This window comes from Larimichthys crocea, chromosome I, assembly GCF_000972845.2.
Source record: "Larimichthys crocea isolate SSNF chromosome I, L_crocea_2.0, whole genome shotgun sequence".
NCBI lineage: Eukaryota > Metazoa > Chordata > Actinopteri > Sciaenidae > Larimichthys > Larimichthys crocea.
The window spans coordinates 6,028,144-6,055,948 of NC_040011.1; the positions used below are offsets into that span (position 1 = coordinate 6,028,144).

Sequence of the window (27,805 nt, forward strand, 5' to 3'; positions counted from 1 at the left end):
TGCAGGTAAGATAGTGGCTGATCCCCTCCTCTGGCAGGAAGCTGCAGTCCATCAGGACCAAAACCTCACACCACAAGAACAGCTTTTCCCAGACTGCCACTGGCCTCATTAACAAGGCTCAGGGGCCTCTCTGACACGGACTTCCATCCTCCATCACTAAGACCCTACATTTTATATTTAACATAAAGTCTACTGACTCTTTGTGTTGGATTAACGCACACCTATTAATAATGTCTTATATCCAACCTGGTGAATACTTTTTATCTTTTGTATATTTTAACTATATAATTGATATGCACAAAAACACCAAGACCATTTCCTTGTATGTGAAAACCTACTTGGCAATAAACCTGATTCTGATAGTGGGATCTGATTGCAAGAGCTGATAAATGCTGCAGAAGAGCAGCTGTGATTAGATTTCTTGTAGATGAGAAGTAAGTGTTTATAGTTGTGAGGAAGCCAACAGGGTCTTTACAAGTATAGTAATACAAACGTATGTGGTAGTGAGGGCACCCCGCCTGTCAGATACACCCACTAAACACAGAGTTGAATTTCTTCACAGCACCAATCGTAACCCATGGTGATGGTGAGCCTGCCCAGTATCTGGGCATTATGCAAATGTAAATCACGCTTGACTAGCCACAAGACTGTGTGTGTGTCCATCGCATGGCTTCACATTTCACCCAAACTTTATTGGTGCCAGTGGCCTTTTGTCTGCTTTAATTGAATTAACTTCTCAGAAATGGACCTTGTTGCAGGAGAGCGATGGGACATTACACAGCCATCACCTCAGCATGGGAGCTTTTAATAGTGTTTACACTGGAATTATTCAGTGCTTTAGAAGAAAAGAGGTTTCTCTTTCAGGAAATTTTATAACTTAGTAACATTTGCTTTTTAGGAGCTACATGACACATGTCACAGCCTCGGAACAGAATAAATAAGTTATAACAATTATCACTGAAAGATACTTCCCTGTCACTTTAGGTCATGTTTTAGCCCCCCTTGAAAAATGTCTCAGTCACGTCTTAATATCAAGGATGTATAGAGAGAACTGGATGCAGCGTTTGATGCGGGGCCCTGTTCAATCTTTACGGAAGTTGCTCAGAGATACATGAAGCCAAAATAAGTTTGATTTCCTGACAAAAAATTACTTGCAAGCTTAAAGACTTATGCTAACTTCTCAATGTCAAATCGGTTTCAAAGCCAATCCTTCCTGGGTGCTTGCTTAATACTGGCTATGGTACTTGTACAAGTCACAAAAATGATTTCAGACGATAGCAAAGTTTCTTTTGGCGCCGGCTGGTGTCAGTGAGAGCAGAGAGGTTTTGTTTAAGATGACATGGACCTTCTAATGATTGGTTCAAATTAATTGTGTAATAAATGTCTGAGCATAACCACGTCCAATTCAAACCGAAATCAAGAACGTTTAGAAATGGCAAATTTAATCTTTCGTAATACTTTTTAGATGCTTTCTATTATGTACATAAGACACTAAATTATACCGTTAGAAGGTTTTTGTGGATTAGGGTTTTCAGTGGTTTTAAAGAGGTAGAAAAAGTCAATGACAATGTCCCCATCTGCTGGTTAAAAAGGACATACTACTGTAAGTAGTCATGAGCTCTACTTTGAAGTGCCTGGTGTGTTTTAGAAAAGCGTCTTCAGATAAAATACAGCACTCTGCCATTGTTTTGGCTACAAGCCGCAGTTTGAATGAAGGAATGTATTCTGTTTATTGGTTGCCTTCCTTTTTCCTTTCATGTCTGCTTGTCCCCAGTCAGCATGGCAGAGACCCACCCAGACACCAAGCAAACACCGTCACGTGGTTTTCAGCAGCAGATAAAAGAGTTGTTGAAGTTCAAATGTTTGGCCAGAGTCTGAGATCATGTGAAGCAAACAGGTTTCCGTCATCTTAATGTGTTTGAGTTTTGCAGAGTTACAGACTTGAATAGACTTAAACTAAATAACAAATGATCTAAGGTTCTTAAAGTATGGCTGGTATTTTAGCTGGACGTGTAACAAATAGCATTTTCAAATAATTCTTAGCTGAGCATCCATAATGTATGATTTAGTGTTTCTGCATTTTTCAAAACCTAATTTTAAAAAACATTTTAGTGTTGTCCTGGTAACCCAGAACATGTGTTGGGCTGGGTCCACACTACAGTCTAAATGGATAAGGCTGGGTCCCTTTGTTTTGTTGTGTGTCTCTGTGTCAATATATCTGATACTTAAGTGGACTCACTACTGAAATCTGAAGTGCAGGAAAAATTACAGTATTACTACCTTGATTCCAGATTGTGTCTAATCTATATCTAAACTAAATCTAAACTATATGGCTTTTTTATTCATTTATCTGATCTGAAATCACCTGCTGAAAATCTAAATGTTTAGTGTAGATGTGTAACAAAGCATGCCATGTACTCCAGGGTGGGCATGTCCGATCCACTGCTTGCCCGATGCCCTATCAATAAACTAGGCTATCATTGGTTTCTTATGTTATTTCTGGCAAAATAGAGAAAACTAGACAAAAACTTCAACAGGTGATTTTTAGAGTACCATGCTGAGGGGTTAAACATGACAGCAAACAATATGAGAAGTAATGCATGAAAGGATTTTGAATTCAACACCGTCAACAGAAAAATCGTGGATAAAACACAGATAGCTGACTTTGTAAAATGTAACTGACATAACATTAGCTTGTTAGCCTGTCACTCAACTGAGGCAGTGGAGACATGCTGATAATTTCACGAACGTTTAGGGTACATCTGGCTTCATGGATTCATTTTGAACAAATTCTTTGATAGCCAGACCAGGTGTCACTGTGATCTGGATGCTTTCAGATTTTAACCCCAAAAGACCTTCAGTTAAACAAGCCGGCCATTTTATTTTTTATGGTTTAAGATTGAATAAATTGCAGTTACTCACTTGTCACCCCAAGCTCGATTGTTGAGCTTGGGGTAAAAATAGAAATAGGTGGTGCAACAAAGATTTTAGCACTTGATCTGGTATTGGACAAAATTAAATGTACTGCAGTAAATATTTTCTGCAATTAACAACAATTCAAGACTTCCGTGGACTGCTTACATCCTTTTTGGGTAGTGTGAATGCATGCCTTGACCCTTACTTTTGCAACTATATGGCATCCTGTGAATACCAATCTCTGATTCTGAACATAAGAATGCACATGGCAGGTGTTAAAGGATTGGCCACAGTGGAGTGGAGCTCAGTGGTGCAGACACAAGACAATAGCACAAAATGACAGAGATCCCGGGAATGTTATCCAGTGATGTGATAACAGTGTTGCAGTGGAGGGAGCCGTTAACGGATAATGCAGCCATTAAAAACAGCATGCTCGGTTTCATCTAATACTGTTTAAAGGCACTTTATCTAGACCATTGAATCCATTACTGTTATCTCTGTGAGAGAAGCCCAACCTTTCAGGTCAGATAAAGTATAGCAGTGAAACATTTTGAGTATGTTTTTCTTTCATTAATGTACTGCGTCGCTCCTGGGATTAAATATCATTTACAAAGCAAATATTTTCTCTAAATAAAGAGCTGCATATCTTAATGTGTATAAATACCTGTAAAAGAAAGCATTACTTAAAGGCTGCATCAGACTAGTAACTGTTAATGATGAGGTATGCAAAAGTGTGCACATATATCATGATAAACACTTTACTTTGGCTGCCATACAGTGCAGGTCAAGTTGGTTTCACAGTGATAGTACAGTGATATGTGACTTGTTATAGAACTTTGAATCAGTCTAGCTATCCTATTTTGAAAAAGTATATAACTTGCATACCCGAGGAAATACTAACCTCAGACGTTAGTTGGTACACAGTTATAAACAGCCCTTTGACAACACAATACAATGAAGTGGAGGTATTCAGGCTATTTTCAGAGTCATGCCATGAAGGCTTGCCAAGGCAGACAGGCATGCAGAAGGCAAAGTAGTAGCAGATTATGTTCTCAGAACTTCTGTGACTAATGTAATGTAAAAAAGAAATGGGCTTTAAGGGTAAAACCCCTCAATTTAGGTAATCCAATATGCTATTCTTGCAGTCTGGGAAAGTCCATGTAGAATGTAAGAAACTAGGTTTGTGTTAAGACTAAAAAGCTTTTACGCTTGATACCCTATTGCTGCTGTGATTTAATCCTAATTGCTGCTTATCTTTGGTGAGTATTTATAATGAGGATGCTACATACAGTCGCCTATGTACGTTGCACATTTAAAAAAAGAGATATATAGTAAAAATATAAAAGCTGTACTGACATCTTATTGCTGATACATATGAAACTACATAGCTTGTCCACCAAAAGGCAGTGACAAGTTTAATTTTTAGATGTAAAATGTCCCAAAAAGTACATAAGACTGTATTTTGGTCACAAAAATAGGTCACAATAAAAATGCCTTTTTTTAACTTTCATCTATCTGCCTCAAAATCCAGTATTAGCCAAGTTTATATAACTTTTTTTTTTGTCAGTGGTGTTGAATACATTTCATGAAATTACCTTTGACTGTAACATTATCCCTATAAAATATAAAAAATACTCACTCATATGAATGTTGAGTAAGTTACTGATGGCTCTAAGCTTTCCTCCTGTTCAAACTGGCCCTGAAGAGATCATTTTTAAAAGAGAAAGAGGATAAGATCTATTGTCCTCTCTCTGAGCAGAATGTTTATCCAAAGCTAACACCAGGAGTCTGTTTTAGACTAATTAAGCAGGTGTCTTACGAGGTTACACTCTTTTTTAGTACATTGAATCTTGTGTTGTTGTCTCATCACTTCAACTCAGAAAGTAAACTCTGCCCAGTTTAACAGAAGGATGTACCCACTTCATTTGTCACTTCATAACGAGGAGTTTGGATGTTCCCTGTCACTTTCATTTAAAATCATTTTAGGAAACATCCTGTATGGACGGGGAATGATTATGATATTTTTCAATGTACATACAAGAATGTTGTTTTTTAGACTTTGTGAAGCTAGCCTTTCAACAGCATAGCAACACTGGCAAACTTTTATCTAAACAATTAAATGAAAGTTAAAACTAGACTGTGTATACAGGGATGATGTCATTTAAAACCATTGGAAGTGAAAGAAATACTAATCAATATTGATTTGATTTGCACTACTTAGGATAACATTGAAATACTTAAGTCACGGTTCTTTATCGCATGAATGCTAGAGATGTCTAGAACCATTAGCTGCTGATCATTATTGGCCAATACTCAATAGAAATATGTGATTGGGAGATTGGCTTTAAAACTTTTGGTTTGCTATTGAATTAATCTGCAGAATCTCCGGTTCAAGTTGAGACTAAATGTGTCTACGGATGTTAGTTTTTGAGCCACAACAAAAGGTCAAACTGTAGCCCGCAACAGACTAGGTAAGCCTAGTTTTAAGCCTAGCAGTTGTTGATCACGTGTGGCCTCTACCAGCTGGTTAGGAGGGGTCAGCAGTCAAAACACTCGCTATAAAAATCCATTTGCAGCCATGCTGTATTTAATTTACACTTATCTGGCATATTTAGTGTTTTGGTAATGGGTTTTTCAAGGTGGGAAACAGAGGAGAATACAAAGGTATCCAGTGCTTCATTTTTTAATACTGCTATACCAGCAGATGGCAAAACAAACAGATCAGTATGGCTCACAGATGATGATGGGCAGTTGGAATCGGCAACAAAAAAAAATGTGATAGTGCTTATAGAGCAAATGCCATTTATAAAGCAGCCCTGCCCACCAATAAATAGCATTTCCCGCACAACTAAAGATATTACTGGAATAGCCAAGTGTTAAAAGATATAATTAAATCTGTAGACAAATTCGTATCATCTCATGTTATGGATCATTTCATCACCAGAGATATACAGGGAAATAAAAGAAGATCAGTATATTTTCAGCTTCAGTGTGAACTCAGCCTTAAGGGTCCCGTAAATAAACCCCCTGCCTGTGTATATGATATAAATGTGTGGCACGCCGGTGATACTTGTGTAGGATTTCAGGCGTGTGCAACACATGTGTAGCATTAGGTCCAAGAGTGTGATTTAATTAAAGATTCCTTTGCCTAGCGCATAGGAGGGGACACACCCGCTCTCATTAACAGGACGGGAACGTGGAACATGTGCCGTTTTTTTTTTTTTTCTTTTTATGGGGGGCTATTGAGTTTCTACTCCTGTTCTACTAATAATAATGGCATGACAAACTTTCTCTACAGAACAATCGACTGTTGTGCCCCCCTGTGTTATCTTTAAGGCACTGGAGATATAGTAACATGCATGTAAAGAGGAGTTATGTTTCTCCAAAAACATTAATAAAGACGCATATTAATCTCCATTGCCGTGGTCACCACCCAAAGATTAGTCTTTATTTTCTACACAGCTCTGCTGGTGACAATGAGTCTATACATTTATTAGACATTTTATGGTTACATTTCATAAAGCACATTACGTTTTCCCTCCGAGTCCAGTGAGAAACCACATTCCAGTGCAAATACCTATGAAATTCCACCACGCTGGAATGCCTAAGTGTGCAAACCTATCCTTTTAAAACCAGTGAGGGCGAACTAGCAACAATGATCTGCCTCAGCTTGTTACAAGCATTGCTGCAAAATAGAGTGAGAGAAAAAAAAACGTGGGGTCTTTCTTCCTGTGTGTATTCAGAGTAAATGCAGCATGTCAAAAGGGGGGATTTATTACGTCCCCAAAGAAAAACATTCTCCCAATGATGAAAACATGATTGGGCGACCTGGGTAGCCCAGCCTAACTTCTGCTCCACTGTCACAGTAATTACCCTTGGAGCCCTATGGCATCCGACCTTGGTGAAAAACACCCCGGGAAAAAAGAAGAGCCACAAATATCAACAAAAGACACATTTTGAGGCAAAAGGGATGCAACCTGGGAGAGCCGAGCTCCCTGTCCATCACTCGGAAGTGTTGTGAAAGGCTACAAAGGCCCCCAGAGTGAGACTTTGTGGGATTTGGACGTTGCCAAGAGCGAATGCCACATAGCCTTGCCAAGTATTAGGGAGAAGACAAGAAAATCTCCCCACATGTAGAGAAATATCAACAAAACTGCAGCATAAAGGCCACATTCACGGGTACACAAAGCCATAGAGACTGGATGGTATAGGGCTAAGCGAAGTGTATTATGTTGCAGTGATGCCACAAGGTCTGAGGCAGAGGTGGAAGTTAGGCCTCTGCTTTACATTCCAAGAAAAGGAGCACACAACCGTGACTCTTGGGGAAAATACAGTTGCCCTCTGCCTTAATCTATCATTCTGACTGTCATTCTATCCACTGTCCATTGCCAAGTGAATTAAAGACACTTTAAGAAGCTCAATGAACGCCTTTTGTATCCCATTATCTTCTCTTTCCACAGGCTTTGTGGGCAACGTTACGCATCACCGAATCAGTAATGTCTTGAAAGGCTGTTTGGAAAAGAAATATCCGCTCATCGGATTCACACATCCTTTGACCACGAAGCATTGAAAGTAAAAGGCGTTGACTTCCAAAATGGATAAAAGGGCTCAAGTTATTTAGGCGACTGCATGCTAGCTGTTGGCACAAGCTGAAGAATTTCCTCTCAAATTTTGCAATTATCTCACACACACACACACACACACACACACACACACACATACACACACACACACACACTCCTGGAGAGCATTTTGTATATTCAGATGTCGTGTGGAACACGTCACACATTTACACAAATAAACATACATACATACATACATACATACATACATAATGAACTTTATATACCAAATATTAGCGCTACTTTGCAGGTGCTTGCTAATGGTGTGAATTGTTGTGTCTCTGTAAATTAATGTTATGAAGAGTATGGTCTAGACCTGCTCTATATGGAAAGTGTCATGTGATGATTTTATTATATTATAAATTTTTATTAAAAGCTTAATTGGTCCTATCGTTTCTATTAGTATTATTGTGCTGCTCCAATTACTCAGTTCTTTTTTTCCTTTCTTCGATCTCTTTTTTTTTTTTTTACTTTCATGATTGCTGTGGACAAGTTTCTCATTAGGCAAGAGGATCAAATTATCCAGTTGCTGCTAGGTTTGTTGGGAAGGATGCAAAAAAGCTTTTAAATGTGTAAAATGATAATATTTGCTGGTTAAATCTGGCTTAATCTGCTGGGAGCAGCATATAGGAGAGGTCTACCACATCTTAGACAAACAGATGCAGGTAAGCAGACAATCAAAGTCTATGGATTCAGCTTACAGTACAGTAACTTAACACAAAACAGCCTCTCCAATATCTTCTCTTATTATCTGAATCCTCTACATATCATCGTCACGATAAATACGATGCAGCATATTCTGCCAAGACTATCATGTGAAGAATAGGTCTATTTAAAGAAGCTTCCTGCTCTGAAATAAGAGGTTAAATTCCTGTGCGCACGGGCATTAAAGGTAAAATGACAGGGGTTAACCTTGCTGAGGCATCACAACCCTCTCCCAGGTCAAGCACACACTGGGCACATTTCCACAGAGGAACACACAGAGAGGGTCTTGTTCTACGGCCCATGTGCAGGTCAGTGCCGGCAGGTAGGAGTGAAATGATAGGCCTCCCCAGAGACACAGCACAGAGGACACACTGTTTCCCCACAGCTAAAGCATCCACTGGAATGCAATATGGGGCGGCAGGTAACTTTCAGTTCACCGCATACCTTTATCGAAAATCTTCAAATCCCAGGAAAGCCCCTGCCTGCCGTCTGACACTTTGGTGGGAATTCAGAAACAGGGGTAGATAGAGAGCTGGACTTGACAGGCATCAAACTGAAATGAGGATTAGTTTCTTAAGGAGCGGGAGTCGGCGGTGTTCCTTATGTTGGTTTGCTCGCTACTTGAAACCCATTGAAGGCAGGCAAACAGATACCTGTCCTAGATATTGGATATAATATTGCTTTAAAATGGTTGTTAAAGTTACCATCATGTGCATGTGTAATATTAAGGATAATTGTACTGTAACAGTGTACAGCTATTATATAAAAAAACATAAAAATAATTCAAAAACACCATCTCATTTTAGATTTTTTTTTTAACTTATACTACTTAATGTTGTAGTTTACGTCACAGCAGACTAACACCTGAGCCTTCACCTATTCTCATGTACATATGTGTTAATTTACACAAAAAGGAGTAAATGTGATTACATAATATCCAGATTCCAAGCACATGTGGTTTAAAACATATAATGTTGTGATTAATCAAACTGTGCTTCACGTAAGTGAGATACTCATAGCTAGACTAGCTCTGATGACCAACTAATGCAAATGATTTTGTATTTTTGGTGTACAAAGAAAACCACTACAAGTAAAAACATGTAGAAAAGAACACAGAAATGACTGAAAATTCAAAAGGGAGAAATAAAGTTTTGAATCACATTAAAGTTCTCCAGTCAAACCCCATACTGGTAAAATCCCAGAAGAAAGTCTGCAATAACAATGGCACAAAGAAACTTTGAGTCCCAAAATTTTGTTGGAGGGTTGATTATAGAACCGAGCATCAGGCAATATTTTATTGAAGCAATATTTTTCTTTTTACATTGGACTAAATAACAAATAATAAAGTAGTGAGTAGACATGGTATTACTGCTGATCTTAATTGTTTTCAGTTATCCGGACTAACAAAACAAAACCCAAGAGTAGTAGCTGCTCCCGGCACAGAAGCTAAACCAAGCTAACTGTTCACCACCTACCCAGTGTGAAACGACAGGGAGTACCCAAAGTCAACTCAACAATAAGCAAGCCAAAGAGGGGTATTTTTCCTCTATGATTTGTTTCACTGGATACTGGACTTTCATATGTGACCAGGAAGAGGACTTTGAAAGCATATGTTGCTCTGTATGTAATAGATAGTTCTTATCTAAGAACTATCTACTGAGCCATATAATTATAACTGCTCTCTTTCTGCCATCTAATGGTCAGAACATTTCTAAACACTTTATATCTAATACATGCATGTCAGTGCTATCTTATGATAAACATTTAGTAACACTGTTCAACATGTATCAGCTTTCAAGCACATTTACATGTGAACGTGCTGAGCATTTGTACCCAATCTTGCATGTATTTTTAGACTTGCTAGTGGCATAGCTGTAGAGATGGCAATGTCTGTTGGTCAATTAGTCGGCGAAATGGTCCACCACTACTGAATGGATTGGTTTATGACTACATACTGACATTCCCATCAGCCTCAGCTGTCCTTTGTGTTAAGTGCTGATAAGCAAATGATAGCACATCAAACTGAAAATCAAAACAACTCTGTGCCTAACTACAGCCTCACAGAGCTGCTAACATGGGTGTAGACCCTGTCTTGCTGACTCGAAACTAATGATAGGCCCCATGGACTTCATTTTTCGTGCACCCTTTTACTCAAGACCGGTCAAATTTGCTTAAAATTCCTCACACACCTGCATCTAATGAAAAAAGTCAATATACTGTTGGCTTATCAGGTTCACGTGGCTTTCCTACTTACACAGCAGTAGACATTGAAAGATGCAGTATGCAGTGGGGTCACATTTCTCTCCACATTATTAATACAAGTCCAATCCATTCTTAATTTATCTCTGGTCTTCGTCTGCCAAATATATCTGAATTCCTAGGGTGTGTTCTGACTGATTTAAAGTTAATGTTATGGCACAAGTGGATGCAAATACATAATGCATTTCCTGTACATTAGAAAGTGCAAATTAACCTACCACAGTGTAACTCAATTTTATGAATGTACAGAGACAGAGGAACGAAAGAAATACTGTTAACCTTTTTAGCTAGCAGTTTACACCTGTAGTTGGTATGTTGGCTTTTGAGATGGCAAAATCATTCCAACAGTCAAATCTGATAGAATAAAACAATGTGAAACTTCAGTTGTGTTCTATCTAGACCAAGTATAAACCCATCGCACCCATTGGTTTGTGGACAACAATTATGGGCCTGAAGTTGGGCTGCACTTGGTTTTGATTCCATTTTCATGCATAAAAAAAAATGGTGGCCTGAATGGTCACAAATGTTCTTGTATTACAAAAAAATGGTGGCCTGAATGGTCACAAATGTTCTTGTATTACAGCTAAAACAGTACACATTTGTTTCTGAAAAGGCAAGAAATCATCAATGCAGTAAAGGAATCTTTTTTTTGGCCTTTTCAAGCTCTATTGTGATAGAGACAGCTGAAGAGTGACAAAAATGCGGGGAAAGAGAGATGGGGAATGACATGCAGCAAAGGGCCGCAGGTCGAATTCGAACCCTGGGCTGCTGCGCGGCAAGGACTGAGCCTTTGTACATGGGGCGGATGCTCTACCAACTGAGCTAACCGACACCCCACAATAAAGGAATCTTGATTCATAATTGATCAGCACCGTTTAGTTTGACAGTTTGATTTCTGAGTTTTGTGAGCCCAGAGTATTGCGCTGGATAATGACTCTTCATTTATAAAAAGATAGCCACACCCTAAGACATACCCCACTTTATCATCTATTTTACTCTAAATGGGACCATAATTTCCTAAATGAACATTATGTTGTATGGAAGAAGCCTTTAAACTAGCAATTGAGATCATATACTCATGAGGAAAATGTTTATTGCATTAATAAACAAATGGGGGGGGGAGTAATTTCGCCATAAGGCTCAATACAATATGACCTTATTGTTTATTGGAATTGGTTGCAACAATAATAAGAAGTTCTGTCAACTATATACGGTCAATGATCTATACATCTTTAGATTATGCTTCACTCTCTTCACAAGCTTCTTTTTTTTTACATTGGCTACTCATCACTTGACATGAACACTATCAGCTGTTGTTATAATGTTCCGGGAGTGGTTTCACAAGCTTTTACGATTCGATCATACAGAAGGAGCAAGCCAAAGCGATGAACTGTACATGGATTCTCAGTGGAAATGCAGAGCTAACAGAACTTACACAGAACAGAACTTTCACGTTATAAAGTGCTATTTCTAGTTTTAAAACACCAAATGGATCACCATTTAGAACAATTCAACCACAGTTATAAATGATAAATATATAAAATCCACTGGCGTCTGTATAGGACAGTATTTCCCAATGTGTGCCTCATCTTAAGCCATTCTTGTAAATGTGTCTCTGCTGTCAGGTCATGTTTTGTATTTTCTACAAACTGTCGACCCATGTAGATTCAAAACACACAGTGCACATTCTTCTTGAAGCCTATTCAGGACCCCCTCATCTGGTTCAAAATCTTGGTTGTGTACTTTGGTTTTACATGAGGGTTTTACTTTCTGGCCGATTGTTATCGCTCTTCAAAGTTCTGTGCTGTGAGCCTCCCTGAGTGCTGCTGACAGAAGCATCCAAACTCTCTTCTTCATCTGGGACACAAACCACAAGCAATTACCACAGGAAGCAAACTCTCTGCACCTGAGCACACCTCCGACACAAACATCAGCATGAAAAGAAGGGCAAATGGTATGCAAAAGACTTCAGTCTGTCTTTGCAGAGCAGCAATGAACAGTTCTGCATTTTTAAAGCTTCTTATGAAATGTTCCTCGTAAAATTATAAATGCATGCTGATTGTTTATGCACAGCATGAGTGACACTTGGCTACTTCACTTGAGTGACTATTTTCAACACTTTAGCACCACTTCATTACTTCAACCACAGCTCTGCTGGCAGAGTCAGAGCGTTCATTTCCCACCACTCTCCATGTGCCCACAGCGCTACGCGCCTCGGTGCCAGCTGTTTGTCTGTACAACCAGACAAGTCAGCATATCCACGAAAAGTCTTACGAGATGTCTAGAAGTGTCTCTTTAGTGTTACTTCCCAGCAGCACAGGAATTATGCTGGTTAAAATGTAGTGTATCTATGCTGTGGTGGGCAATATGTGTTTATTATATCAGCAATAAAAGGATTTTCCATCCACATAACTGCTATACAAGGTGCCATTTAGATCAGAGATTCACAAACAGGGCTACTTGTCCTACATTCCAGAGTTAGAGTAAAATATTATAGAATAACTCAGATAAGGAAAATATATCACTAGATAGTGATTGGATAAAATAACATACCCAAAGACAACCAGCCAAATAATATGTTTTAATTATAGTATATTTAATATCACAATAAGGGCTGCTGATTAGAACTTAGTCAACTATTTTAATAATCAATTAATCATTTTTCTAGCAAAAATGTCAAACTTTGACTGGTTCCAGCATCTTAAATGTAAGAATGTGCTGCTTTTCTTTGTCACTGATGCTAGTAAAAGAACAGTCTTTGGGTGTTGGACTGTTCGTTGGTTGGACAAAACAATTTTGGGCTTTGGGAAATTGTAATGAGCATTTTTCACATTTTTTTATATTCTATAGAATAATCGATTCATTAATTAATTCTGAAAATCAAACCACCTCCAGCTCCATTTTATAATTGCCAATAAACTACCAGCTAAACTACCAACTCCCACTACTCTGACTGCAAAGCCTCCAAACATCCTAAGTCAGTTGTAAAGCTTTATCAATTGCAAGTGCATGGAGAGCAGTTTGCAAGAGAGCAGAAAAATGGAACTAAATGACTAAAATAAAATAAATAAGTTGTGACCGCTGCTACCACCCCAAGTGGTGTTAGTGCACATCTCTGCAAACTAAGCCTGTACATCCAGGATCACAATGTCTCCATTTGAAGGTGATTAACAGTGTTAAACAATGTCTGACATCACTTTAAATGAACACATTTGGAATAAGATGGGTGATGTTGATGAAGCTCATCTGAGCTCATCTGATAAGGCTGCAGGGGTACGTCACAAAGAAAACGTTAGGAAAGGCACATCACACATGGTTTTAGTGAGCAGAAAGATTATTGAGAAAATAATTGTCACCATTACAGCCCCAATTTGGCATCATGACACTTTCGTCAGACTGAGCTCCTGTCATATGTCATGCTGTTTTTTCTGCCATAAGTAGGAGTTGCGGTGCTGATGGAGGCTTTGTTCATACAAGATTGTTTCAAATATATGTAGAAGTGTGAAATCAACTCTAATGTGTATGGGTTTATATAAACACAATGTAAGTACAGATATATAAGATAATGAGACATGAATCAACCCAGACTAGTCCACTGTATGAAGTCAGATTTTAGGTCAAACAGATGGGATGCAAACACAATTTAACAACTTACACAAATTTAACTAACTTACCACCAAAGACACATCAGCTGAGGTTAAGAGGGAGAAAAAGTATTTTATTTCCATTACATCAGTACAGGTAGGATCACCACTCATGATCCCTGTGCCTTTTGTAATGGAGTGGAAGCATGACTGAACTTGGGCTTTTCAGAGTTGCCCTTGGCAGTCATTATAGTGAATGGTTTACCAGAAGCAGTGCTTGAATGCCTAATGTCAAGGCAGGTATTATAGTCTGGATTGATGGTTGTGTACAAGCTGTTTCCTACTTATGCAACAACCACTGACTGTACTGAACTGGACTGAAACATGCTTATTATTGCTGCTGACAGACTTTCAGAGGAGTTTGTCAAGTGGGAACCAAAGGTCGAAAATTCTTATCTTATTCCAAGTCCGACATAAAGATAGCCACTTGGGTTAAAAGCATGCATATGTTCAAATAACAATAATAAAGAAGTGCGCAGTGAAAATAACCCGAACACACTCACGTACCCAAGCATGGACAAGTGTCAGCTCGCGTTTTGACGCACGCATTTGCCACCCGCGCATTTCTCTTTCCAGCACTCCTTACCTTCTTTAGGCTCTCTTTCTTCGTCTTCTCTTCTTCCTCATGTTGGTAAACAGGCATTTGCAGAAAGTCCTCTTCACAGCAGATGAAGCTCACTGTGCATCCCATCCGAGCAAAGCCAGAGCGCACAGTTCCCAACTCAAACCCATTCAAAACTTCACCACTCGCTGCTCTTCTGTCACGCCTCTGCTGCGGTGTAGTTTATTGTGACTTTATTCCGCTCAAACAAGCGACAAATGTGCGCAGTCTCCCTGGCATCACTGCGATTTTAAAAGAGTTTCTCCGCACCTCTTTTCAGCCACCATGCGCTGACTGACTGTCAGCCACACTGAGGTGAGGTGACTTCCCACTGCACACACTGTGGAGGACAACCAGGTAGCCTGCAGCATAGAAGTGTTGCTCTCCCTCCCTCTCTACGTCTCTCCCCCGCTCTTTCTCTCTTTCTCACACACACATACACCTTTATATTTATGTTTCGATGTGGTTTTGTGATTGGTGCTTCAGACTGTCGCTCAAAACTAAATTGTCTTCACGTGTGCAAACATTTTAACCTCTCAGCAAGAACAATATCTGCCCAATTGTGTTTTCTTTATTTACTTAGAAAAAGTAAAAGAAAAAAAGATGTGTTTTTATCTCGTCGTGTTTTCACCATGTAGCCTGAAAATGCTTATGTTCCCTCCTGGGCTCCTAAATGACCCCCAGCTGGTTCACTAAACTACTGGTCTGAGATCAGTCGTCCAGAAATCCCTGGAGTTTATGTAGCACTGATGAAGTTCAAGGGCTTTGTTTTTTTTTTATGTAGTTCTGCTGCCCTCTGCTGGATGATTTGTAAAGAAGAAGAAGAAGATGGGATTTGTGGCTTGTTCAAGAGCATTTTAATGAACTAGTGACTTGTCCCGTTGTACCCTGCCTCTCACCCTAAGACAGCCCAGATAGGCTCCAGAGCCACCATGACCCTGATGAGGATAAGTGGTTGCAGATAATGGATGGATGGTTGACCAATAAACAAAACCAAGAGAAAAGTAGCATTCCAGAGAGTGTTACACCAAGGCTGTCATCTTGGTAGAAATAATTATTAGTATTATTTAAAATCTCTGTATAAAATACTTTCACCCAGAAAGTCTGTAGTCATGTTAACATTCATTCAGGACTAATGCAGAGATTTCACAAAAGGAGTCACAGATACAGTTAAGCTTACAGATCCAATGTCCCGGGCCGCATGTATGTTTAAAATTAAAACATGAATATTTAAATCTGCCAAGATTTCCTTTGAACATCACATAAATGAAATCACTAGCCCTGCTTACCCACACACTCGCACGGTCCAGTCAGTCGTCCACAGCGCAGACATTTTAAAAACCTCCTCCTCACACACAAAGCCCTCCATAACCAGGCCCCCCTCCTACCTCACCGACTTGCTCCATCACCACAATCCGTCCCGCAGCCTCCGTTCCTCTGAAGCAAACCTCCTGACTCCACCACCCAGGACTAAGCACCAAACCTGAGGTGACAGAGCCTTCTCTGTAGCTGCCCCCTTCCTCTGGAACTCTCCCAAACACCTGTACCGACCTACCAACCTTCAAATCATTAACATAAATGCACCTTTTTAAAATAGCTTTTAATGTTTAAAGCTTAGTCTCATGTGTTTTTAGTGTACTGTTTGGATTTTTCTTTCGCTGCTTCTGTGTTTTTGATGTTTTCACCATGTATCTAGAAAACTGCTTGACCTGTAAAACACAAGTGTATAGGTGCTCCAGGTGCAGAGCACACCAGAACTGAACAGGGCCATCATTAGTTAATATTGGCTCTGTTTATGCTGTTGGGGGCAGTGTGTATTCCTTCTTGATGCGTGTAGTTGTATACATGATATTGCCACGTTTGCTTATAAGAGGGTGTTATCCATCCATCATTTGCAAAAGCATCTGCTTTTCATTTGGCTGTGGGGTTAAACTGACTAGAACATATACTTGCTTGAGTGTAATGCTGTACAGAAATATAGGATGTAGATGCGGTCTCCAGTGGATTTATATTTCACTCTATAATTTCTTAGACTGTTTTAATGTGTACCATGAGCTCCCAAATTCTTTTATTGCTATTGTGTAAGTTTTTTTTGTGTGTGTACTGGTTTTGTGTTTATCTGTACTGCTTATAGTGAAATACAAAACTTTGATACTTGCCCTGATTGGGGTTGTCTTCCCCCACTGTCTTTATTGTGCAACATAGTCTTCCCCTTTAATACTGTCTGTTTTTTGTTTTACACTTGTTTTGTTTGTTAGAAGGAGAAAGATGTTCAATAAAGAATCAAAAGAACAATTACTGATTTAATTTGTTTAATGTTTTTATTGAAGTCAAAGTAAGCTTAGCAATGAATACAAATGATGTGAGGCATTATTGTGCCATAAAACATAAAAGTTAGACATCTGATATATGGAATTTGCTATGAAAGACCAAAAATAGGGATAGACACACACAATGAAACACAATGCAGAAGCTTTACACAGATCCTTGCCTCCACTTTTTTCTGTCATTTTGAATGAAGTGAGCCAAGTAGGAAATAGCAAAATGCTAATGTTACTTTATTCCAAGTATAAAGCCTGAAGATAAGAATGAATGATTCTTAGAAAAGTGTGATGTACAGTACATCTATGTCATCTTTTTTATCAATATATATGATGCTCGGTGGTTCCTCAGTTGCTCCATGCAGTCCTTGTTGTCCTTGTTACATGTAACAATTACATTCAAACCGATCTGCAAAGCAAATCAAGCTGTGTTTTGACTTACTCTGTCCACAAAGTGTAGGCTTACTGGTTTGTCTGGTATCAGAACAGTGCGGTTGATGCATTTCAACTCTCCCATTGTGGGGTCTGGTTTGACCTCAAACTGCCTGATCAGCTGGACAAAAAAGAAAAATATGTTACTGAAGTCACTTTCTTATTAGACCTGACTGACTGACACCTTCTGGTTTTTGACTGTTTTAAACTTCTTACTGGAAATCTTCCCTGAGATGTTTGCCAATGAGATAGATTATATACTGTGTACGGTAAGATTATTTTAAAACTTTTACCATAGAAAACCTAATAGTAATGTTATTTTGCTGAACAAAGGATAAATGATCAAATAAAAATATCTATCTTTTATTTGTGTGAACTGGAACTCTGACTTCATCACCTTTATTCTCTTTCAACTATGATGATTTGTTTTCAAAACAGTGTTTAACACATCATGTGCAGTCAATAGATGTAGGAGTAAAAGTCACTCACTCGAAACAGAACCAAATACATCTCAAGCTCAGCAATCCGTCGACCAACGCAGCCTCTCACTCCAAAGCCAAACGGGAGGTTGCCAAAGGCATTTGGCCTGTCATGGCAGTCACGGAGCCACCTCTCCGGCTTAAATGTGAATGATTCTGGGAATGTATCCTCATCATGACTGATGGCGTAGTTACCGAGCGTGAAATGGGTCTGGAGAAGCAACAGTGAAAAGATAAAAAAGATAAAATACTGAACTTAATCTAATATGAAATCCGAATCTAATGGATTTGTTTACATGCTGATTTGTTTAAAAGAAAGTTCATACAAGTAGACACAAAACATGCACACACAAAAATCTACTATATGGGTAAAAAAAAAAGCAGACCCACGTTCTTTGAAAACTGATATCCACCAATCGTAACATTCTTGTCTGCTATGACTCTTCCGTTCATAGGAACCACAGGGTACATCCTGCAAAACAGGAATGAATCTTTTCATTTGGTTTAGGCTGGTTTGTTGCTGACTAATCTAGGAGAAGAAACAATCTAAACATGATTATGAAAAAATCTAGATCACCTTTCTGGTATCTGTTTTTACATTACTGATGGCCTGTGTGGAAGTTGCCATCATTAATGTTAACTAACACCGTAACCTCTTTGGTCAGTCTCACCTCAATGATTCCTTGATAACAGCCTTTAAATATGGCATCCGAGTGACATCTGCAGCAGAAGGTATTTGGTCTGCTGGTACGAATGTGGACACTTCTTCATAAAGTCTGTCCTGACTTTTAGGGTCCATGGACAGCAGGTGTAAAGTCCATGTGAGGCAGTTGGAGGTCTTAACAACAAAGAAATGTCATTAAGTCAGGAGACTGAGACAAATATATACCTCACATGCATATGCATACAGCTTTGGACATTTCACAATTCTTTTAATAAATCAAGACTAGTATGGGTTTTTTGTTTTTTTAAAGAAGGGTTACATTTGGGGCACCTGCAGTTCCTTTTACAAACTAGTACCGTTGCCCCATATTTAACCCTTCCTGAAGAAAGATGATCTGGATAACTGAGAACCTGTCACACCGCGGTGAGGTCAATTTAGGTTTTTGTTCTGTCTCGTCATTTCCTGTTTTATTTTGAAAATAACTCTCCTCTCGTTTCAGGTCACTTGCCCTTCCTCATGTGTCACCGGTCTGATTGTCTTCCCCGCCCTGATTGTTTCCACCTGTTCCCCATTACCCTGTGTATATATTGTCTGCGTCTCCCTTTGTCTTGTGCCAAAGTGTTTCGTTATCATATCGATCGCCAAAGCCTTGTTTCCTTGTCCATCCATAGTCATAGCTTTGTTGCTTGATTGTTCTTTTGTTTATATTCCTCGATTGAGTGATTTTTTTTTTTGTTGTTGTAAATTCTTAGTCTAGCCTTTTTTGTTTCATAGTGTAGTGTTTTTTCAGCCTCCTTCGGAGCGCTTTCAGTTAATGTTTTGCAGCCAGTTGTTTGGTGAGTGATTTTGACTTTGATAATCTTTCATAAAGTAGTTTAGAGTTTTTCCTCCTTCGGAGTGATTTTTGTTTTCTCTAGTTTAGGCCTGTTTTTTATAGCCTACCAAAGCCTCACTCGGTCGAGGGGTTTTTGTTATTTCAATTAAAAGATCATTGACACCTCTGCGCCTGAGTCCTGTTTTGAGTCCGGCCTGACAGAACCTCCACAGACTGGATTAGTATGAGATGAATTGTGTTTTTACCTTCCTGTTATACAGAGTACAATTTAAGTGACATGAAATATAGGAAGAGACAGAAAAACCAACACACCGATTTAACAGTGTGTACTACAGTCATCTGAGCCACAAAAAACCCAACTTATTTTAATGGAATTTGGCTTAGCAAAAACCCAACAATTTTTCTGTATAGGAATTGGTAGATTAAAACATTTACCGTGTCCACTCCAGCTAAAAGTAGTTCGGTGATGTTGCCATACACATCTTTAGTGCTCATCTGAGTGTTTGAGAGGAGGTATGTTAGGTATTCGCCTTTGACCTCCTCGTTGTTGTCCAAGCATTGCTGAATGAACTCCATCTTCTTGTCAATCAACTTCGTAGCTAAAATAGGTGCAGAAATGGAAGATGAACTCCAACTCTTACAAAATAAAGATTAAATAAAAGGTTAAAGATAGTAAATTAATACTTTTGGAAAAATTATTTTAATTTTGTATATATAACCTATAACTGTAGATTAAGTGGTATCAGTCTTGCTTTAAAGGAGAGTTGATCTTTACTGTTGTTTCTGTCAGTCTGTCATCATAAATGTGGAGCAACAGAATCATGAAAGTAGTAGTTGTTGAAGTAGTTGTAATAAGCAGATAAATAACAAATCATTAAAACCTAGTTAACGCCTCAGCTGCCACTCACCAAAGCTAAAGATACCATCCCAGCCTTCAATGTAACGCCCCCAGTAGGGCAGTATACCGCGGCTCCACTTGGGCAGCAACATCACAACAAAGTTGTTGGAGAACATCTTGGATATTGAGTTGATGAAGTCTTGTGTACCGGCAGGGATTTCCTTTTCCAGACACCCAAGCCTCGTCTCAAACAGTATGGAGGCAATAGCTAAATGGCAAAGGTTAAAATTTAAAATAAGAAAAAAATATGTTCAAGAACGTTCTTTCAATTCATTAAAAAAAATCATAATTTCAACCAGTGCGTTATAATTCTAATAATTTCTACATACCCTCTAGTGAGAAATGATAGAGCTCATTGGCCATATTAGTCACCAAATCTCCTGTGGGGCTGCATTGACGCAAGTAGTACATCCTCTTGATGAAGTCTGTAACAACGCCATTGAGAGTGTCGCCATACTGTGCAGAGTCCTTCGGATGCAGCATGCGCTTGTTCAGCACCGTTCTGACATTGTACCAGTTCTCCCCGTTCCTGGGAACAGAAGTCACAGAGTCACAATGGAAACAAAGCTGATAAATATTTTTCCGTTCTTTAGGTTTCCAAATGTGAGTTTTGTATTCAGCTCTGTTTTTGTGATCTGAATGCCAAAATTGACTGTGGATTAACTAAGGCTCTACAATGTGAATAACGTCCTTAAATAGGAATGCTGTGTTACTTGGAGTTATAGCTCACTTCTTGTTGTAAACATCTATGGTATATTTTCCTCCAATCGTTCCATCATTTCTATTTTCACCTAAAGGACATGTCTTAAATTACAAGAAATGTATTTAAAATAAAATTTATTAAGGGTCCACTTTCTGACATGTTATACCATTTCCTCCTGTTGGTATCAGGGGATTGACATTGACCAACAATGTTAGAGTGATGTTAAGAGAGTAACACATAGCAACGCTCAAATAAGGTACAGAGAACTCAATTAGCAACAGGTCGTGGCTTTCTCACAGCAGACGTTTTGACTTATTAGCATTAAGGATGGCTGTGTTACAATGGAATACTACAGAAGAAATATTCAGATCGTAAAGTAAAGTACTCAATTTAAAAAAATGTGCCTTGTTTTAGATTATATCATTAGATCATGATGACTCATGCATAAATGTAAAAGTTAGTTTAGTTGGTGGTTGTTGAAACATGTGAAAACCAGGTTGAAAGCAGATTTAATATGTATGCAAATCCGTACAATATGTTTGACAGCCAAGAGCAGCTCACAATAAATCCCCTTCACCTGACAGGGAAGGAGGTATGAGGTAACTGGGAGGTATGAGGTAACTGGGACAGTAGAAGGGAAATGGGATATGCGGCCTTACTCTGTAAAAGGTCCGTAGCCAAATCCTCTCAAGTTGCGGTGCTCTTGCCACAGAGACATGTCTCCTCGGTTAGGGAACTTGTCGTCATTCCTCATGATTTCCTCCAGCAGCTTTGGAGTAGTAACGCACACTGACTTTAATGCGTCTTTGTATATGGGCCCGTGTCTCTGTTTCTCATAGATCTAATGGTGGGCAAAATGAATGTAAGATACATGGATTTAGAGAAAAACCTGTGTGTAGGAAACACGTAACACAGGAGGTAAGAAGAAATAACAACTTGAACTGTTGCTCCATAACAGTCTGTAACATGTTCATTTTAAAGTCAGTCTTATCAATCCATATACATTAAATATATATATACATTGGACATTTATAAAGCAAGTGAGAGTGTGACTAAATGCTGTCCACCTTGCAGAGAAGTGGTTCTGCAGAGAGTGCAAACAATCCTCTCCTTTGTAAGAGTCAGCTGAGACTGTTGTAAGCAGCTGTTGTTAAGGCAACCAGACTGACATTTTCTATTATGCATCGCCTTTCAGTACTCGAGACACTCAAATTCCTCAAATTAACTGTCGGCATGTCAACCCAGCAACCATAATAAAATTATATCAGGGGTTTCTGGAAGGTATGCTCAATTTTTAGCTGCAGATCAAAACAAGCATGCATCACTGTGGCACAGACCTGCTGTGTCATCCAGACACTGTGACATACCTGTAGCTCATGTATACGGCTGAGGAAACCCTGAAAAGTCAGTCTGTACATCAGCTCCAAGAAACTGACACGTGGGAGGTCCTCTACAGTCCGAGGCTTGTCCTGGAAGGTATAGAGGTGCCCAGGGGCAGAGGAGTCACTTTCCACCCTCCTGGAGTAGACCCGGGCCACAGCGATAGGACACTGCAGCAGCCAGGAGCCTTTCCTCCACATTACACTCTGGGACAACCATGCAGCCATGGCAAGGGCAGATAAGCAAATACACAGGGCTCCTGTTGCATCCAAGAGTGAAGCAGAGCAGGGAGGGGGCATGTCTCACAGAAACATTAACCATTTAAGTAACAGTAATGCTGCCAGTTAGAGTTCTAAATCTTATCCATGGTCCTTTTCCTTGCCAAATGTATTGAGGAATGAATCTGTCCCATTCTATAAAATCTTTATCTGTTACTTTTACTGGCAGAGTTTGGAATAAATACAATAACTTTGGGAGAACATTCATTTTGATCACTTCTACCCTTAAAACTAAACTTAAGTTTCATCTTGTAATATCTGATTTTATTTTTGAAATGAATGGATCATAGTTTATAGATTTCAAGTCTTGAGGTAGGTTTTGAATCCCAGTTAAATTTGAAATGTTCTCTAACAGCTCGGTCCGGAACATATTTGAATGTGAGGAACTAGCAAATGCTATTTTCTGTTCATCCCCCTCTATGTCTATACCTTTATATATTAATTTTGTTTTATCCATTGGCTCAGGGGTTCCAAATAAATCACAAAGAGGAGAGGGTAATTGAGCAGCCTTGATGACATCCACGTTCTAGTATGAAAAAGTTTGAGAGATTTCCATTGATCTTGATCCAAATTTAAAGAATCTAACAATAAGAGTATCTTATTCTTATTATTTATGTCTGGTTGAGAATTAAGATTTTTGTAGTATATTTAAAAGCACTTATGTATCTCTTCTGTCTTATATTTCATCGATTTAGTAAATGATTTTAGAAATATTATTAATTTCCATTAGTTTTTTTAACCTATAGGCCAGCAGCTTTGTAGATTTAGTTCTTGCTTCGTAATACATTTGTTTCAAGTACATCAACCTTTTTTGAATCTCCTGTGCCAGGATGTCATTTATCTGTTTTAACCCTTTTGATTTCTTGGTTTAATTTCTCATCCACTTTATTTTTGTGTTGTTTTTCTAGTTTCTTAAGCTCTGATTCTAGTTTATTAAGTCTATCCTGTTTTTTGCCTGAGCTATTAATTTCCCTCTAATTACCACTTTGCACACATCCCATAGCACAGATGGAGACACTATTATCATTCTCCCTTACATACGTCTGAATTTCTTTGTCCTTTTAGAACATTTATGTTCAGCCTTGACAGTGTTGCATTTGTTTCTCTTGGCATAGCTGAAGTCATATATACTGGACTATGGTCTGATTATCTTTTTGTTTTATTATGTATTGCACATACATGTATTACATTTGGTATAAATGGCCAGTATTTGTCATGTGATTTGCCTTAAGTGTAATAATATTTTGACTGACAAAAATTGCCAATAAGAAATGATCAGTATCGTATCGGTGAAAATGCAAGAAATAGTATTGGTATTGAATCGAATCCTAATGGGTATCACCCATTCCTAATATATATCTATCTCTTTTTATATATCTATCTATCTCACTATACCTATATCAGTCAAAATCTCTCTGTCAAAACCTCTTTCTCAATTCAACTCCTACTTATATACTGTTCTGTCATGTGGTCAATTAAATACTCAGGTGGAATCAGGATGAGAGACCAAGTGCTGTGTCCAATTAACCACTTCAATACGTGAACAACTGTTTGACATGGTTTTGGTTAGACTGTAAGCAGTGAAGGGACTTCATACATTTATTTTTGTTCTTTTCAAGAAACATGCTATGCGGCATGTTCAGACTTCACTCTTTTAATGTGACTACATAAACAAATTCAACAGCTATGGCTCCAGATTCAAAATGTAGCCCTCAAATATGCATTTTGGAATACTTGTTTCTAAATGGCAGGGTCTGTGTAAAATATCCAAGTGGGATTTATATGCAATAGGGTGGCAGAGCCGTGTGGTCACAAGTTGATCTGACTGTCCGTCTCCTGGCTTGGAAAAACAGACACAGCAGACTGTATTTTGTATATGAAAAAGCTGAACAGTGCTTCAACACAACACATGCTTACTCAGTCAGGCTCCAAAGATAGTATTTGGGAAATGTTTCAGACATTTAATAGACATTCACAGGGACAGCGTTTCCAACACCAACTATACCATACATATTTATATGAAATATTCTGAGACCCCATCAGCAATTTGCACAGAGGGCTCATATGGTAACAGAGCCAGGTGTGGTTAAAAAGGGAGGGCAGAATACTGTATATGGTATTTTATAATAAGGTCTCAAATGTGCTTGCGGTGAACTGCGTTAAATGTTATGTTTAAATCCCGTATAATGTGTTCTTACTTTTTTTTTTCTATTCAAAGGAAATAAATGTGGTGTGGTGACACGTTTACTCAGGCAGGCTCCATAGATGTATATGAAGGTATATATTTGTATTCGAAATTTAGAGACTTTAGCGGGAACAGAGCCAGGTGTGGTCACAAGTTAACATGGTTATGTTAAAAAGAGACTCTAAGAGTCTGTCTGCTGTATATGTTATTTTATTAGAAATCCTCAGTTTGTTCATAGAGCTGCAATAGCTCTTGTCTTTCATTTATTTTGTCACAATGATATGTGTTTGACTCCCGTGAACATCTTTTTATTTTTTAATTTTTTTCATAAGGCCATTCAAAAGGCCGAATGTTTCTCCTGACACATGTTTACTGAAGCAGGCTCCATAGACGCATTTAGAAAATGTATTTAAGATTTTTTATTTATTAGACTTTAGGAGGAAGAGCTAACTTGCTCTCTTCCTGTTTACAAACACAAGTGAACAGGACAGAGTACATGATACATTCACACAAATATGAGTGCAAGGGCGAGTCAGGTCTAAGAAACTAAACAAAGAGGCGTCTGTGAGGACAGCTATGTCCCTTTTCCCTGTTTTCAGCATCTGTCGTATTTGGCTGACGGTCGCCAGTTAACATTGCCACAAGTTAAAACCTCTGTCTCCCACTGTCTGTAACTTTTACAATGTCTTTGTCACTTTCCAAGATGTATCATGGGTCAGGATCTCTCTCATAACATAATCTTACAGCATATGAGATTTAAAAAAAAAGAGAGGGACGATGATGGTGGAGATATTTTTTGAATCATCTATTTATGTATGTATAAGTTAACAAGCTACAAACAACATTGTGTAAAGTAAAATAGTGACATATTAGCTCAAGTAATAAAGGTCTTAAAACGAGATCTTGATATAAGACCTCTCTTCAGGTCAGGTATATTAAAGCCAGATGAAGATATACTTTATTGATCCCACACAGGGATTTCACTTTCACTTGTTACAGCAATTCACAGTACACAAGGTGGATAAGAAATAAATAAAATGAAATAAATAATAACAGAATAAAAGAAACGTCATCTGGAGAAAAAAAAAGTAGTGATCGATCTATATGTGTTTGACACATCAGGGGTTTCTGTCAGTCTGTGGAGCCAATCAAATATCACACACACATCACTTATGGACAGAAACACCTGCTGCACGTGTATCACCTCCATCACGCCAATGCGCGTGCTTCGGTAGTCATGGAGACGGAAAGGGGCGTGGCCAATGTGTGCCAGAACCGCGAAGCAGCTCTGGAACTGCTCATTCGAGTTTGGACTGGACACGAGTTAGGCTGCTGAGAAAGGTCTCCGTCGGAAAAGTGGACTGGACTGGACTGGAAAGGTTTACTGCAGACTAAACTGTTGGATTGTGAGCTGAATAAAAACCCAGAGAGAGAAAAATGGACCTGCTGGAAAGTTTCTTCAAACACAGCCCCTGTTTCGGAGCCCCTGCTGAGCAGAGTCAGGCGGTGGATCTTAAATTTTACAGTAAGACTTCTTTTAATGTTGTGCCAAATTTATTTAAACATCTTTCCGAAACCCTTAAATGAGTTTCAGGACAAAGTAATATTTAATTCATGTAAATTGTTGAATATAACGCTAAAAAAATCAACAGAATTTGAACTAGCCTGTTGGGAAAACGTGTAAAACGGTGTAAAACGATTATTAGATGGTACAATTGACTGAATATCCCGGAACTTGTGAAAAATGTGTCAACAATTGTGTAGTAACTTAAAAATGCTTCTCATTTTATTGGAGGACATATTCTTTTTGCAAAGTTATCGATGAAATGTTATGGAAAAAGATGGCGACCGTTCCATATTTCGAATCACAGCCAAGAATCTCAGATTTCTCTGTCACCATGGAGATTAAACGTTTAGGAGCAAACATGTTGTGATTTAGTTTAAAATGTATCCATTTGAATTTCAGTTGATTTTATTTAATGGGGCCATGTACAGTATTAAACACGATTACATGTGATGTGTACTGCACCAGAGTTAGCTTCCAGCTGCTTTTCATCTGCAGTCCGTTCAGCAGACACAGTTAAAACATATTACAGCACAATAACCAACAGTACAAAGTAAAAAAAAAACACACAGGACACATAATACAGTCCCACCAGGATTTCGCGGGCCTTTTGTTTTTAAATAGTTGCGGCCTAAAATGGCTGATGTTGCATGAGATTTTCAAAAAAATTGCGGGAAAGTTGCGGTGCTTTTTACATTTTTGTTGCGGGAATAAGTGTAACACGGGACTCACACAGGTGGCGTTACAGCAGCGGAACGGCAGCGCCGCGGTTTAGCTGCGTCTGCCCGGCGTCAACTCACACCGGACGCGTGTCAGCCGCGTAACCATAGACATATACATAGACATATATACATACATAGACATATATACATAGACGCCGCATTGAGCGGGTTGGTCGTTGGTCGCGATACGTCAACCTGTCCGCCATATTGGATCGGGCAGATCTGCCGGTAAACTAATACAAGGAAATGGACTGAACTTCATAAAGCGCCTTTCTACAAAGTTCTTTAAGTTAATGCCTCTTATACACCCATTCACACACACACTAATATATCTGGGAAACAAACAGGCACCAAAAACAACGTATGTAACTTTTAAAGTGATGATTAATGATGATAAATGTTTACTCCTTATGTAAGCACCAAACCAACGTATGTATTTTTCTGTGTTTACAGCTACTAATGTGTGTAACACTGTTACTGTGATGATAAATATTGAAATATTTATATTTAACATTTAATCTGTGTCTATAATAAAAACCAGATCCTGAAATTGTAGATGTGACATGAGGGTTTTCTAATATATATATATTATATATA

At 38.7% G+C, this 27,805-nt stretch overlaps 2 protein-coding genes across 3 annotated transcripts in view; both read right to left on the bottom strand.

Annotated features, from left to right (window-relative positions):
• The window catches only part of tns1b (tensin 1b), a 160,411-nt gene extending 145,312 nt beyond the window's left edge, over nt 1–15,099 (bottom strand). Inside the window, exon 1 of one of the 2 annotated variants that reach the window (XM_027277342.1) lies at nt 14,733–15,099. In XM_027277342.1, the coding sequence (XP_027133143.1) occupies nt 14,733–14,837 (105 nt within the window). In that variant the 5' untranslated portion in view covers nt 14,838–15,099. The remainder of the gene's footprint in view (nt 1–14,732) is intronic. The other variant, XM_027277366.1, reaches the window with a different exon arrangement.
• A 2,077-nt stretch (nt 15,100–17,176) lies between these two features.
• LOC113746816 (sterol 26-hydroxylase, mitochondrial) lies at nt 17,177–22,686 on the bottom strand. Its single transcript, XM_027283845.1, has 9 exons — nt 22,447–22,686; nt 21,739–21,920; nt 20,706–20,905; nt 20,387–20,584; nt 19,914–20,077; nt 18,651–18,817; nt 18,370–18,451; nt 17,990–18,190; nt 17,177–17,621 (listed from the first exon to the last, which is right to left on the bottom strand). Exons 1-9 carry the CDS (start codon nt 22,684–22,686, stop codon nt 17,490–17,492), a joined length of 1,566 nt encoding a protein of 521 aa, XP_027139646.1. The 3' UTR covers nt 17,177–17,489.
• Between the last annotated feature and the right edge of the window lie 5,119 nt (nt 22,687–27,805).

Bases quoted from the DNA above. Each gene is read 5' to 3' on its own strand.
- LOC113746816 (XM_027283845.1), bottom strand. From the start codon at position 22,686: ATGGCTGCATGGTTGTCCCAGAGTGTAATGTGGAGGAAAGGCTCCTGG. The intron at 20,906-21,738 runs GTAAGGCCGCAT...TTCTGTTCCCAG, and splicing joins GGCTACGGACCTTTTACAGA to GAACGGGGAGAACTGGTACA. The intron at 17,622-17,989 runs GTGAGTGACTTT...TTTTTTGTCCAG, and splicing joins TGTATTTGGTTCTGTTTCGA to CTGATCAGGCAGTTTGAGGT.